The sequence below is a fragment of the Pseudorca crassidens genome, chromosome Y (genome assembly GCF_039906515.1).
Source record: "Pseudorca crassidens isolate mPseCra1 chromosome Y, mPseCra1.hap1, whole genome shotgun sequence".
Classification (NCBI taxonomy): domain Eukaryota; kingdom Metazoa; phylum Chordata; class Mammalia; order Artiodactyla; family Delphinidae; genus Pseudorca; species Pseudorca crassidens.
The window spans coordinates 18,843,198-18,859,852 of record NC_090318.1 but is presented as its reverse complement, the minus strand read 5'-3'; the positions used below and the strand labels follow the sequence as shown (position 1 = coordinate 18,859,852).

The window sequence follows — 16,655 nt, the reverse complement described above, 5'->3', positions numbered from 1 at the left end:
CACAATTTCATCTGGGAGAAACACAAGGCAGAAAACTGCAGCTGCGAATCGAGCCGTGCAGGGCTACACAAAATGCACACAGGCACACGTCTCAGACGACTCCCAGCTCACGCATGCACTAGGGGAGTATTCACACATTTCTTAACCATTTAACGTGTGTCTAACTCTGCTACTGCTTTTATGAAGTTCCCGTCTTTTTCATGTGTCACCAGTGAAGTTTCTGAGTGCTGTGCCCCCCGCCCCATCTTCCCCACAAGCTCTGTGGTTTTGATGATGCAGTTTTGTGATTTTTAGGAATGCATATGGTGCCTTAGAGCAGCAGTGGCTGTACCGAGGAAACAGGATGGTATTGCAGCTTATTTTTCAGGCTCCTGCAGCAACACGCTCATATAAACCATCCAAAGTTCAACATGAAATAGTCTTTTCTTTTTTTAATCCTTTCCTGGATCAAGACAATGTTGAGCTTTCCTTTCGATGATCCTTTAATTACCCCAGCCCTTTGCATGAACTGCCCAGACCAGCGGCGGTGCTGGCGACACCACCAAAGAGTGTGGGTGCACTGCCATGACCGCTCACATCTTTATCGACTCGGCATCTCCGCCGTCTACGGGCGCTGCTGAAGCACCGACTTGAAGGAGAATGGAACAGCAATGATTAGAATGATCATCTAAGTGCTTTTAAAATGATTTCTGGCTAAAAGTTTTACTATGTGGGCTTTTCGGGAATTTGCTCAAGCATCGTTATTCTAACCCAGCAGATCTCCTTGGTCTGAAGTTTGCTCTTGGGCATTCCTCCTGATCGATGAGGTCACTTCCATCATACTCTGGTTATAAGAAAGTGCTGAAAAATATTTAGAAGAACTCTGAACCCACAAGGGTGCATTCACGGCACATGTACTGAACGTGGAATTCATTTTTTAAAGATTGCTATTACCCTGTCACCAGAAGAGCAAAACGTGGTGAGGGAGTCTACTCATCAGTAAGCTTTCTGAGCAGTAAACCTCCACTGTTGTCCTCTTTCACGTTCTATCACAGACGCACTTATGAGTTACTAGAGTGCCACGTTTGTGTGTGTGGTTAACGGACTCTGACTCCACAGGCTTTAAGAGTTATGCCTGGTTTGTAAAGACAAGAATTTAAGCATCTGAGAAGCAACAGAGCATAAAGCCAGACAGCTGGATTCGACTCCCAGCTCACCGGCTTAGTGACCTTGGGCAAGTTACTTAACCTCTGTGTGCTTCAGTTTCCCCAACCGTCAAATGAAGAATAACAGTACCTACCTCATAGGTTCCCTGTGAGGACTAAATGAGTGAACAGATGTCCAATGCTTGGAACCGTGCTTAGCACAGAAGTGCCACATAAGCATTTGCTATTCTTATTATTGGCACAAAAGAAATTCATTCAGCCCCCACTCACCTCGGGTATACCAGAGCCACAGGTGTATGGTGCAAATACTCGTACCAGGGAGACGGCCAAAAACGCAAACAGCAACGCCCACAGGATGTACATTAGGTAATTCAGAATGTAAGCGCTGGCACCCTAAACGAGACACAGAACAAGAAAGAACACGTGAGCCACCGCAGAACCGAGCGACGCACCTGCCCCTCCGCCAGGCAGCTTCTCTCCGGGTCCTGTGTCAGCGAAGAGGCAGGGTTGGCTTTATCAGCTGCTGCTATTGCTACAGTCGGTTCACACACACAGCGCTGGCTGCTTCTCCGGGAGCTGTGTACACACACCTTCTACCAGGTGAGATCTCAGCAGTCATAGAAACTGTGAATGAGGCTTGGTTTTAATGGCTCCGGGCCCTCAAGTTAATGAAAGGTGTAAGAGAAATTTCTGCCTTCGAGCCCCGGGAAGGTTTGTTTGGTCTCGTGTATGGTGGATCAGCCTCTTTGCTTTCATGAAGGCCACATCCGTGCCGCAGCACGCAGCTGCCCTGCCAGTGAGGAAGTGTGGGAACTGCATTTTAGAATACTGCTACCCAGATGTGGTCCCTGGACCTGGGCGTGGGCTGGAAATGCAGAGTCTCAGGCACCGCCCCAATAGTTCAAATTATCTGATGTGTGGGGAACATTTTCTGAACCAAATACACAGTCTGGGGTCTCTGAGGCTGAGGACCTGGTCTGTGGGCAGAGACCACAATTCTCCAGGCCTCAGCTTCTTGCCACCATCTGGATGCCGCACGTGATGGAGAGGGAAAGTGAGGGCACCTACAAGCCAGGCTGTGGGCACGGCTACACGTGTGCCTGTAAAATGCAAAAACACGCTCCAGGAGATGGCTCTAGCCTTAACAATCACAGATATTCACACCCTATGTGGTGAGAAATCAGACAGAGAAATACATTTCACCTAGTGAAAAATGGACTTTTTTTTTTTTTTTTGCAGTATGCGGGCCTCTCACTGTTGTGGCCTCTGCCATTGCGGAGCCCAGGCTCCGGACGAGCAGGCTCAGCGGCCATGGCTCACGGGCCCAGCCGCACCGCGGCATGTGGGATCTTCCCGGACCGGGGCACGAACCAGTGTCCCCCGCATCGGCAGGTGGACTCTCAACCACTGCGCCACCAGGGAAGCCCGAAAAATGGACTTTTTTGAGACTAAAAATAACGTCTCACCCTTGATAACAGTAATTCTTTGAATCAAAGTATAAATCTTAGAAATGGCTGAAAAGTTAGACGGCCATGTTTCCCCCCAAATTAGGAGAGAAGAAATCAAACATGGCGCCCAGCCAATTCTGCCTGCCCACCTCCATCAACTCAAGTAGAGAATTTATTTTTGGAAGTAATGGAGAGCACTGAGAACGTATGAGATTTCAAGATCCCGGTCTACTTCTGAGATTTGAAGGAATTAATTTTCAACTCCACTGAGAAAGAGCTTTAGCAAATGCCAAAGTGCATTCCAAATGTCTTCAGCTGCATTAAGTCAATCGGGCAAGAGAGCGGGAGAGGGAAGAGGAGAATAAAGGGATCACATCTATCTTCCAAGAACACTTCTAGCTTGAATGGTCCTCACATTGCCCCTAATGTGAATCGTTCCAACCTAACTCCCCCTCACCTGGGCTTCTGATCTGTCGATGACCCACAGTCATTGTGGTAACCACTGAATTCGGTTAGAAATTAACCCTTTTCCCCAGCTAAGATGTGTATGTGGATCTGAAGCTTGGAGTGCCATGAAGGCAAGCAACAGGTCTGTGCTTCACTGCTACATCCCCTGGGCCTGGGATATTCCCATCACAGAAGGCCCACAAACATCCTCTGTAACGTGCTCCTAAGATGCACTGGAAGATGGTAACTTAATCCACAATGAGACAGCACTTCACACCTGTTAGGAGGGCTATAATCCAAACCAGATAACAACTGGGGTCGGTGAGGATGTGGGGAAACTGGAACCCACATACACTGCTGCTGGAGTCTCAAGTGGTGCAGCCACTCTGGAAGAGAGTCTGGCAGCTCCTCAGAAGGTTAAATATAGAGTTGCCATGTGACCCAGCAATTCCCCTCCTAGGTATCTACCCAAAAGAAATGAAAACATATGTCCACACAAAAACCTGTAGACAAACGTTGAAAGCAAAATCATTCATAATAGCCCAAAAGTGGAAGCAACCCATGTTACTCAGCTGATGAGTGGAGAAATGAAATGTGCTCTATCCAGACAATGGAATGTTATTTGGCCATGAAAAGGAATAAAGTACCAATCTATGGTATGACACGAACGAATCTGGAAGACATTACGCTAAGTGAATGAAGCCAGACACAAAAGTCCACTGATTGATTGTATGATTCCATTTACATGAAATGTCCAGAACAGGGAAATCTGCAGAGACAAGAAAGTGGATTCGTGGTTGCCTAGGGCTGGCGGACAGTGGGGAAATGGGGAGTGACTGCCGATCCAAAAAGGATTCTTTGGGGGCGATGACAATGTTCTAGACATTCACAGAAAGACAGACAAGATGAAAAGGCAGAGGCCTATGTACCAGATGAAGGAACAAAATAAAACCCCAGAAAAACAACTAAATGAAGTAGAGATAGGCAACCTTCCAGAAAAATAATTCAGAATAATGATAGTGAAGATGATCCAGGACCTTGGAAAAAGAATGGAGGCAAAGACCGAGAAGATGCAAGAAATGTTTAAAAAAGACCTAGAAGAATTAAAGAACAAACAAACAGAGATGAACAACACAATAACTAAAATGAAAAATACACTACAGGGAATTAATAGCAGAATAACTGAAGCAGAAGAATGGATAAGTGACCTGGAAGACAGGAATGGTGGAAGTCATTGCTGCGGAACAGAATAAAGAAAACAGAATGAAAAGAAATGAAGACAGCCTAAGAGACCTCTGGGACAACATTAAACACAACAACATTAGCATTATAGGGGTCCTAGAAGTAGAAGAGAGAGAGAAAGGACCAGAGAAAATATTTGAATAGATTATAGTTGAAACTTCCCTAACATGGTAAAGGAAATAGCCACCCAAGTCCAGGAAGCGCAGTGAGTCCCATTCAGGATAAACCCAAGGAGAAACACACCAAGACACAGCGTAATCAAATTGGAAAAATTAAAGACAAAGAAAAATTATTGAAAGCAGTAAGGGAAAAAGGAAAAATAACATACAAGGGAACTCCCATAAGGTGAAGAGCTGATTTCTCAGCAGAAACTCTACAAGTCAGAAGGGAGTGGCATGATATACTTAAAGTGATGAAAAGGAAGAAACTACAACCAAGATTACTCTACCCTGCAAGGATCTCATTCAGATTTGATGGAGAAATCAAAAGCTTTATAGGCAAGCAAAAGCTAAGAGAATTCAGCATCACCAAACCAACTCTACAACAAATGCTAAAGGAACTTCTCTAAGTGGGAAACACAAGAGAAGAAAAGGACCTACAAAAACAAACCCAAAACAATTAAGAAAATGGTCATAGGAACATACATATCCATAATTACCTTAAACGTGAATGGATGAAATGCTCCAACCAAAAGGCACAGGCTTGCTGAATGGATACAAAAACAAGACCCATCTACATGCTGTCTACAAGAGACGCACTTCAGACCTAGGGACACATTCAGACTGAAAGTGAGGGGATGGAGAAAGATATTCCATGCCAATGGAAATCAAAAGAAAGCTGGAGTAGGAATACTCATATCAGATAAAATAGACTTTAAAATAAAGAATGTTACAAGAGACAAGGAAGGACACTACATAATGATCAAGGGATCAATCCAAGAAGAAGATATAACAATTATAAATATATATGCACCCAACATAGGAGTACCTCAATACATAAGGCAACTGCTAACAGCTATAAAAAAGCAAATCGACAGTAACACAATAATAGTGGGAGACATTAACATCTCACTTACACCAATGGACAGATCATCCAAAAAGAAAATAAATAAGGAAAGAGAAGCTTTAAATGACACAATAGACCAGATAGATTTAATTGATATTTATAGGACATTCCATCCCAAAACAGCAGATTACACTTTCTTCTCAAGTGTGCATGAAACATTCTCCAGAATAGATCACATCTTGGGTCACAAATCAAGCCTCAGTAAATTTAAGAAAACTGAAATCATATCAAGCATCTTCTCTGACCACAAGGCTATGAGATTAGAAATGAATTACAGGGGAAAAAAAGTAAAAAGCACAAATACATGGATGCTAAACAAGACGTTACTAAATAACCAAGAGATCACTGAGGAAATCAAAGAGGAAATCAAAAAATACCTAGAGACAAATGACAGTGAAAACACGGTGATCCAAAACCTATGGGATGCAGCAAAAGCAGTTCTAAGAGGGAAGTTTATAGCTATACAAGCCTACCTCAAGAAACAAGAAACATCTCAAATAAACAATCTAATGTTAAACCTAAGGGAACTAGAGAAAGAAGAACAAACAAAACCCAGAGTTAGCAGAAGGAAAGAAATCATAAAGATCAGAGCAGAAATCAATGAAATAGAAACAAAGAATACAATAGCAAAGGTCAATAAAACTAAAAGCTGGTTCTTTGAGAAGACAAACAAAATTGCTAAACCATTAGCCAGACTCATCAAGAAAGAGGGAGAGGACTCAAATCAATAAATTTAGAAATGAAAAAGGAGAAGTTATAACAGACACTGCAGAAATACAAAGCATCCTAAGAGACTACTAAAAGCAACTCTATGCCAATAAAATGGAAAACCTGAAAGAAATGGACAAATTCTTACAAAGGTATAAACTTCCAAGACTGAACCAGGAAGAAATAGAAAATATGAACATACCAATCACAAGTAATGACATTGAAACTGTGATTAAAAACCTTCCAACAAACAAAAGTCCAGGACCAGATGGCTTCACAGGTGAATTCTGTCAAACATTTAGGGAAGAGCCATCCTTCTCAAACTCTTCCAAAAAATTGCAGAGGAAGGAACACTCCCACACTCATTCTATGAGGCCACCATCACCCTGATACCAAACGCAGACAAAGATACTACAAAAAAAGAAAATTAGAGGCCAATATCACTGATGAATATAGATGCAAAAATCCTCAACAAAATACTAGCAAATAGAATCTTACAACACATTAAAAGGATCATACACCATGATCAAGTGGGAGTTATCCCAGGGATGCAAGGATTCTTCGACATACGCAAATCAATCAATGTGATTCACTGTATTAACAAATTGAAGAATAAAAACCATATGATCATCTCAATAGATGCAGAAAAAGCTTTTGACAAAATTCAACGCCCATGTACGATAAAACTCTCCAGACAGTGGGCATAGAGGGAACCTACCTCAACATAATAAAGGCCATATATGACAAACCCACAGCAAACATCATTCTCAATGGTGAAACACTGAAAGCATTTCCTCTAAGATCAGGAACAAGACAAGAATGTACATTCTCACCACTCTTATTCAACATAGTTTTGGAAGTCCTAGCCATGGCAATCAGAGAAGAAAAAGAAACAAAAGGAATACAAATCGGAAAAGAAGATGTAAAACTGTCACCAGAAAACTACTAGAGCTACGCAATGAATTTGGTAAAGTAGCAGGATACAAAATGAATGCACAGAAATCTCTTGCATTCCTATACACTAAGGATGAAAAATCTGACAGAGAAATTAAGGAAACACTCCCATTTACCACTGCAACAAAAGGAATAAAATACCTAGGAATAAACCTACCTAGGGAGACAAAAGACCTGTATGAAGAAAACTATAAGACACTGATGAAAGAAACTAAAGATGATACCAACAGATGGAGAGATATATCATGTTCTTGGATTGGAAGAATCAACATTGTGAAAATGACCATACTACCCAAAGCCATCTACAGATTCAATGCAATCCCTATCAAATTACCAATGGCATTTTTTACGGAACTAGAACAAATCATCTTAAAATTTGTATGGAGACACAAAAGACCCCGAATAGCCAAAGCAGTCTTGACAGAAAAAAACGGAGCTGGGACTTCCGGGAAGATGGCGGAAGAGTAAGACGCGGAGATCACCTTCCTCCCCACAGATACACCAGAAATACATCTACGCGTGGAACAACTCCTACGGAGCACCTACTGAACGCTGGCAGAAGACCTCAGACCTCCCAAAAGGCAAGAAACCCCCCACGTACCTGGGTAGGGCAAAAGAAAAAACTAAACAGAGACAAAAGGATAGGGACGGGTCCTGCACCAGCGGGAGAGAGCTGCGAAGGAGGAAAAGTGTCCACACACTAGGAAGCCCCTTCGCGGGCGGAGGCTTCGGGAGGCGGAGTGGGGGAGCTTGGGAGCCGCGGAGGAGAGCACAGCAACAGGGGTGCGGAGGGCAAAGCGGGCAGATTCCAGCGCAGAGGATCGGGCCGACCGGAACTCGCCAGCCGAGAGGCTTGTCTGCTCGCCCGCCGGGGCGGGCGGGACTGGGAGCTGAGGCTCCGGCTTTTGTCGGAGCGCCGGGAGAGGACTGAGGTTGGCGGCGTGAACACAGCCTGCAGGGCGTTAGCGCACCGCGGCTGGCCGGGAGAGAGTCCGGGGAGAAGTTTGGAACTGCCGAAGAGGCAAGAGACTTTTACGTCCCTCTTTGTTTCCTGCTGCACGAGGAGAGGGGATTAAGAACGCTGCTTGAGAGAGCTCCAGGGACGGGCGCGAGCCGCGGCTAAAAGTGCGGAGCCCAGAGACAGACATGAGACGCTAGGGCCGCTGCTGCCGCCACCGGGAGGCCTGTGTGCGAACACAGGTCACTAGCCGCACGCCCTTCCGGGGAGCCTGTGCAGCCCGCCACTGCCAGGGTCCCGGGATCCAGGGACAACTCCCCCTGGAGAACGCACAGGCGCGCCTCAGGCTGCAACTTCTCGCCGGCCTCTGCCGCCGCAGGCCCGCCCCACACTCCGTGCCCCTCCCTACCCCCGGGCCTGAGTGAGCCAGAGCCTCCGAATCAGCGGCTCCTTTAACCCCGTCCTGTCTGAGCAAAGAACAGACGCCCTCCGGCGACCTACACGCACAGGCGGGGCTAAATCCAAAGCTGAGCCCCTGGGAGCTGTGAGAACAAAGAAGAGAAAGGGAAATCTCTCCCAGCAGCCTCAGAAGCAGCGGATTAAAGCTCCACAATCAACTTGATGTACCCTGCATCTGTGGAATACCTGAAAAGACAACCAATCATCCCAAATTAAGGAGCCCTGTGGATGAAAGGCTCTTGGTGCTGCAGCCAGGAGTCAGTGCTGTGCCTCTGAGGTGGGAGAGCCAACTTCAGGACACTGATCCACAAGAGACCTCCCAGCTGCACATAATATCAAACAGCAAAAATTTCCGAGAGATCTCCATCTCAACGCCAGCACCCAGCTTCACTCAACGACCAGCAAGCTACAGTGCTGGACATCCTATGCCAAACAACTAGCAAGACAGGAACACAACCCCACCCATTAGCAGAGAGGCGGCCCAAAATCATAATAAGTCTACAGACACCCCAAAACACACCACCAGACGTGGACCTGCCCACCAGAAAGACAAGATCTAGCCTCATCCACCAGAACACAGGCACTAGTACCCTCCACCAGGAAGCCTACACAACCCACTGAACCAACCTTAGCCACTGGGGACAGACACAACAAACAACAGGAACTACGAACCTTCAGCCTGCAAAAAAGGAGACCCCAAACACACTAAGATAAGCAAAATGAAAAGACAGAAAAACACACCGCAGATGAAGGAGCAAGATAAAAACCCATCAGACCTAACAAATGAAGAGGAAATAGGCAGTCTACCTGAAAAAGAATTCAAAATAATGATAGTAAGGTTGATCCGAAATCTTGGAGATAGAATGGACAATAGAATGGACAAAATGCAAGAATCAGTTAACAAGGACCTAGAAGAACTAAAGATGAAACAAGCAACGATGAACAACACAATAAATGAAATTAAAAGTACTCTAGATGGGATCAATAGCAGAATAACTGAGGCAGAAGAACGGATAAGTGACCTGGAAGATAAAATAGTGGAAATAACTACTGCAGAGCAGAATAAAGAAAAAAGAATGAAAAGAACTGAGGACAGTCTCAGAGACCTCTGGGACAACATTAAACGTACCAACATTCGAATTATAGGGGTTCCAGAAGAAGAAGAGAAAAAGAAAGGGACTGAGAAAATATTTGAAGAGATTATAGTTGAAAACTTCCCTAATATGGGAAAGGAAATAGTTAATCAAGTCCAGGAAGCACAGAGAGTCCCATACAGGATAAATCCAAGGAGAAATACGCCAAGACACATATTAATCAAACTGTCAAAAATTAAATACAAAGAAAACATATTAAAAGCAGCAAGGGAAAAACAACAAATAACACACAAGGGAATCCCCATAAGGTTAACAGCTGATCTTTCAGCAGAAACTCTGCAAGCCAGAAGGGAGTGGCAGGACATATTGAAAGTGTTGAAGGAGAAAAACCTGCAACCAAGATTACTCTACCCAGCAAGGATCTCATTCAGATTTGATGGAGAAATTAAAACCTTTACAGACAAGCAAAAGCTGAGAGAGTTCAGCACCACCAAACCAGCTCTACAACAACTGCTAAAGGAACTTCTCTAGGCAAGAAACACAAAAGAAGGAAAAGACCTACAATAACAAACCCAAAACAATTAAGAAAATGGGAATGGGAACACACATATCGATAATTACCTTAAATGTAAATGGACTAAATGCTCCCACCAAAAGACACAGATTGGCTGAATGGATACAAAAACAAGACCCATATATTTGCTGTCTACAAGAGACCCGTATGCTAACACATATATATGGAATTTAAGAAAAAAAAAAAATGTCATGAAAAACCTAGGGGTGAAACAGGAATAAAGACACAGACTTACTAGAGAATGGACTTGAGGCTATGGGGAGGGGGAAGGGTAAACGGTGACAAAGCAATAAAGAGGCATGGACATGTATACACTACCAAACGTAAGGTAGATAGCTAGTGGGAAGCAGCCGCATAGCACAGGGAGATCAGCTCGGTGCTGTGTGACCGCCTGGAGGGGTGGGATAGGGAGGGTGGGAGGGAGGGTGACGCAAGCGGGAAGAGATATGGGAACATATGTATATATATAACTGATTCATTTTGTTGTGAAGCTGAAACTAACATACCATTGTAAAGCAATTATGCTCCAATAAAGATGTTTAAAAAAAAAACAAAAAAAACGGAGCTGGAGGAATCAGACTCCCTGACTTCAGACTACACTAAAAAACTACAGTAATCAAGACAATATGGTACTGGCACAAAAACAGAAACACAGATCAATGGAACAAGATAGAAAGCCTGGAGATAAACCTACCTATGGTCAACTAATCTACGACAAAGGAGGCAAAGATATACAATGGAGAATAGACAGTCTCTTCAATGAGTGGTGCTGGGAAAACTGGACAGCTACATGTAAAAGAATGAAATTAGAACACTCCCTAACACCATACATAAAAATAAACTCAAAATAGATTCGAGACCTAAATGTTAAGACTGGACACTATAAAACTCTTAGAGGAAAACAAAGGAAGAACACTCTTTGACATAAATCACAGCAAGATCTTTTTTGATCCACCTCCTAGAGTAATGGAAATAAAAACAAAAATAAACAAATGGGACCTAATGAAACTTAAAAGCTTTTGCACAGCAAATGAAACCATAAACAAGATGAAAAGACAACCCTCAGAATGGGAGAAAATATTGCAAATGAATCAATGGACAAAGGATTACTCTCCAAAATATATAAACAGCTCATGCAGCTCAATATTAAAGAAACAAACAACCCAATCCAAAAATGGGCGGAAGACCTAAATAGACATTTCTCCAAAGAAGACATACAGATGGCCAAGAGGCACATGAAAAGCTGATCAACATAACTAATTATTAGAGAAATGCAAATCAAAACTGCAATGAGGTATCACCTCACACGAGTTAGAATGGGCATCATCAGAAAATCTACAAACAACAAATGCTGGAGACGGTGTGGAGAAAAGGGAACCCTCTTGCACTGTTGGTGGGAATGTAAATTGATACAGCCACTATGGAGAACAGTATGGAGGTTCCTTAAAAAACTAAAAATAGAATTACCATATGATCCAGCAAACCCACTACTGGGCATATACCCAGAGAAAGCCATAATTCAAAAAGACACATGCATCCCAGTATTCATTGCAGCACTATTTACAACAGCCAGGTCATGGAAGCAACCTAAGTGCCCACTGACAGACAAATGGATAAAGAAGATGGATAAAGAATGGATAAAGAATACAATGAAATATTTCTCAGCCATAAAAATGGATAAAGAATACAATGGAATATTACTCAGCCATAAAAAGGAACGAAATTGAGTCATGTTTAGATGTGGATGATGTGGATGGATCTAGAGACTGTCATACAGAGTGAAGTAAGTCAGAAAGAGAAAAACAAATATAGTATATTAACGCATGTATGTGGAACCTAGAAAAATGGTACAGATGAACCGGTTTGCAGGGCAGAATTTGAGACACAGATGTAGAGAACAAACATATGGACGCCAAGGGGGGAAAACCGCGGTGGGGTGGGGATGGTGGTGTGCTGTACTGGGCGACTGGGATTGACATGCATACACTGATGTGTATAAAACTGATGACTCATAAGAACGTGTTGTATTAAAAAAAAAAAAAGAAACTAATACTAAACTTTCTTTGGGTTATTTGTATGGAAATATGTTAATATAAATGTTTCAGACATTACATGAAATTCTAAAAATCTTATATGCCCTGGTATAATGTTATAAGTCATAATTCTAGTTATTACTTTAAAACGTATATCTCAGAAATAACTAAATTTCTTTGTCAACTGCATTATTATGAACTTTCATCAAATCTTTAACCGTGGCCATTTTTAAGTCTTTTGTCATTTACAGACAGTTCTGGGTATACTCTGATGCTTTTGCAAAAATGTTCCTATAAAAGGGTTTCATCTTCAAGGAATTCATGGAAAAGGTTCTGACAAGTACAGGTTTCTGGTAATTGACTATACTGCTGAACTGAATGAATAAGCATTTTCAGAACTCTAATGGAAAACTGATGAATTCATAAAAGTGCTAACAAAAGACCAAGATGAAAAAATTAATAACATGGGACTGAGTGAACTGATGAGGATAATTATAATTTTTGCGACTTTCTGTTTGAATAAAAAAAACTGTTAAAAAAAAACAGTTCTAAAATTAGATCGAGGGGATGGTGGCACAACTCTGTGAATATCCTAAAAGCCATCGCATTGTACCCGTTAATGGGTACGCCCCACGGAATATGGATCATGTCTTACTAAATCTGTTATTAAAAAACTTTTCTTCTCAATCAGAAGGGATAAAAATCAACCCTATTTCTTCAGCATGATCAAGAGATCTCTCTCAGTAAGAAAAATAAAGCCAAACAAAAGGCTTTAAAGAAAATACATACATAGTGCACATGAAATAGTGGAAAAGGATTTTCCAAGTGAAGTTTGAACCCTAGAGCTAGAAAAAGCCAAGTGGCACTCGTAGTAGCCACAACGACGGTCAGGAGAGACACTGCAAGGTGAGAGCTCGGACGTCCCCCCACACCAGCCACGGGGCTCCCAGCCAGGACCCGCCCCTGCACCCATCTCCGACTGTTTCACCAGCAGCTCCGACCACTTCTGCCACAGGGGACACCTGTCCCTGTCCTCAAACGTGGTCTCACTGGAAGTCCAGCAGCACTGCTCATGGCTGTACCAGAAGGCGGACAGGCAGATGCCCTCCTTCAGGTCTGTCATCCAGTCGACGGCGAGATCGATGACCCCGGCCAGGGTGCCTGGAAGAAGCAGTGAGAGCCACTCAGGGACGGCAGGCATGGGCCAGGGCAGCACGTGCGCCCAGAGGGCCAGGCGGAGATGCCCGTGCCCCGGGCTGCCACGCACCCAGGAAGCCTCTTTCTTCAGTCTTGAGGTCACCTGAGCGAGTGGCAGGGCACCAGGTGTGGCAAAAGTGGTGCCCAGCCCAGTGAGACACAAAGGCCAATGATACGCTGTCCTCGGGGGTCTTCGATAGGGTGGGAGGGAGAGACCTGCAGCGCTGACCCCCACCGCAAGCCCCTGGGGCCGAGCAGCTTTCAGAACCAGCCCTCCGAATCTTAGAAACAGGGTACCTACACCCTATAAATCACGTAACCCCCTCAGCGGCTTCTGGGGCAGGATGCTGGCATCACACACATGAATATCCTCCAGGAAACCTGACAATTCAGACAAAATGGAGACAAAACCATTTATAACTGCCTTGTCATTGAAATAAAGTTTTGCCATCAAATGGAATCCAGCTTGAAAAATCTCACTTGTTAGAACTTTCTGGATTTTTAAAAAATTATGGATAAAGGACTGAGGAGCTACATAAGTAAATAACTACTTGAAAGGCCGATAGGAGTGGGATAAAATCGAGTGTGCAGTGGGTCAGAGAAGGCCATTTTAGGTCTCTTTCTAGAATAACCCATTCCAGTCTTTTACGAAGGCAGGGAATACCTTTGCGCTACCAAACTTTTCACAGTTTTACTGGGTCCTTATTAGAACATCAATTCCCAAAGGCAGCCATACGCCAGCCTCAGGCGACCTGGCCTTGCCACTCTCCTGGTTCCATCAGCAGTCGCCCACTGTTCTAGCCAGAACACCCGAATCCTCAGCAGCGTGCAGGCTCTGACCGCCGTTCCCACGTTTCTCTCCAGGCTCCTCTCTCTCCATCACGAATCCCACGCACAGTGTTCCTTGGCACACCAGGCCCTCCTCTCTGCACCGCCTCAGATAGCACTGTCCTCCCCCAACCCGGCAAGCTCCTATTTATCTTCCAGATGCTGGCATTTATATCACCTCCTTCAGGAAGCCTCCCCTGATTTCCTAAGTCTGGGCTAAGTATACTTCCCAGGCACTCCCCATCACCATACCTATCACATCCTGATATGATCAGTATTTATATATATGTGTATACACACACACACACACACACACACACACACACACACACACCCCTCACATGCACACACACACACTCCAACTAGTCTATAAGGGTGGGGGGAGTCTCTTGTCTGGTTTGTGTGCCACGGTGGGGATCAAGCCAGGTGTCTAGACCCTGTGTCCCCTTTAAGTGGGCAAGGGCCATTGTATTCACGTCAGGTACACAGCTGGAACTATATATCCATGTTGAATGAATGAGAGCAACAAACGAATGAAAATCAGGAAACTCAGGTCCATCCATTCACTCAAGGGCTATTTATTGAGCACCTACGTACTACATGCCACGTACTGTTCCACACCCTGGGGTACAGCAGTGAACAAAGCAAACTCAGGTCCCTGCCTTCGTGGACTCTCAGCTTGTGCGAGAAGACACTAGATTGAATAAGTAAGTAAATGAGGGGCTCCAACAGAAGGTGGTAGGTGCTAGAGAGGAGAATACAGCACGTTCCAATGGCAGCCACTTCCTACGATGGTGCAGGAGAACAGTCGGACACGTCCTCAAAAAGTTAAACAAGGAGTCACCACCTGACCAAACACTTCCATTCCTAGGCATCTGCCCACGAGAAATGAAAACATACACCCAACACAAGACATGTACGCAAATGTTCACAACTGCATATTCACAAAAGCCGAACAGTGGAAACAACCCATATGCCCATCAATTGCTGAATGGAGAAACAAAATGTGGTCCACCTACAATGGCAACCAAAAGGAATGAAGCGCTGACACATGCGACAGCATGGATGAACCTTGGAAACGTTATGCTGTAAAAGAAGCCAGTCACAAAAGACCATATATTGTATGCTTCCATTTTATGAAATGTCCAGAGTAGGCAAATCTACAGAGACAGCAAGTAGATTAGCGGTTGCCCAGGACTGAGCGGAGGCTAGGGGCACTGGGGCTGATAGCTAAAGGGTAGGAAGGTTCTTTGGGAGCTGATGAAAATGTTCTAAAATTGGCCTTGGTGATGGTTGCAAAACTGTGAATACGCTAAAAACCACCAAGTTGTACACTTTAGGTGAACTGTATGGTATGTGAGTTATATCTCAATAAAGCTGTTACGTACACACACACATACATACATATAGTGGGCGAGGGCGACGAGGCTCAGAGAGGGAGACGTGCTTTTAGAAAAGGTGGTCAGAGAACACCTCAAGCAGATGACGACATTGGAACAAAAACTGCCCTGTGTGGAACAACAGCGACACCCAGTGGTGGCTCCTGGTTAACGCCCTGCAGAGGAGCCGCAGCTTGGGCCTCTCCGTCTTGGGCGTCGGAATATAATGCCGGGCTGCCTGCCACTACGGAGGTGACAAGCCAGACAGTGGGACCCCTGGGGCTCGCCACTGGGGAACGGGAAGGTGAATGGGGCAGTTTTCTGGCTTTTCCTTCATCCAGATCAAAAGAACACTTTCGCCACCTTCACTGCCAAGATCATCTCTTTCTTGCCTCCCTCCTATACTCATCTGCTGATGTGACCATGGGATCGCCCTTCTCCAGCAGTCCTCACCCCTGGCTGCATATCAGAATCACAGGGGAAAGGGGGCTTTACTCAATGCTAGGGTGTCATCTCCAGGGAGCTACTATTTAATTGAAGCCTGGGCAGCAGCATTTTTTTTTAATTCCCCAGGTGATTCTTCCTGAAAGAACTGATGGAAATCGGATTAACAGTGAAGCCCGATGGTCGGTATCTGACTTGCTAAAGATAGCCCGACAGGCCTCTGAGATCAGTTGATAAATCTATGCTGTGTGACTCCAGCAGGACGCCAAGACATCTACTCTGATTCCTTCATTTCCCGTATTCATCCCTCCTTCCCAGGAGCCAAGAATAACACAGGGTACAGTTTTATAAATCTATTCTAAAGAAAGACATCGAAGTTCGCAGCAAACTACCCTCCCCGCCCTCCCCCCACCCCACCTACCTTTAAAGGACTTCATAGAGCCTAATGAATGGGTGGCAAAACGCCATATGTCCATGAACTCGAATTCCCTCCCAGCACTGCTCCCAATATATACTGGGAGTGCCACTGGGAGGGGAAGGACAGGATGGGCGGAATGGGTGGGTAGCTGCTGTGGCCGGAAGGAGAGGACTGCCCCTTCAGCACTCTCCTGGGCCCTTTAGGACATGCCAGGCAGAGGGAGCCCCTCCCCGGCAACCAGGCCCCTCTTACCACTGTAGAT

The 16,655-nt window shown here is 44.6% G+C and overlaps 1 protein-coding gene across 1 annotated transcript in view; it reads right to left on the bottom strand.

Moving 5' to 3' along the window:
* LOC137217813 (H(+)/Cl(-) exchange transporter 4-like) overlaps nt 1-16,655 on the bottom strand; it is a 74,363-nt gene that overhangs the window by 16,078 nt on the left and 41,630 nt on the right. Inside the window, 3 exon segments of the mRNA XM_067724773.1 lie at nt 1,416-1,538; nt 7,574-7,580; nt 13,108-13,288. Coding sequence (XP_067580874.1) covers nt 1,416-1,538; nt 7,574-7,580; nt 13,108-13,288 — 311 coding nt within the window.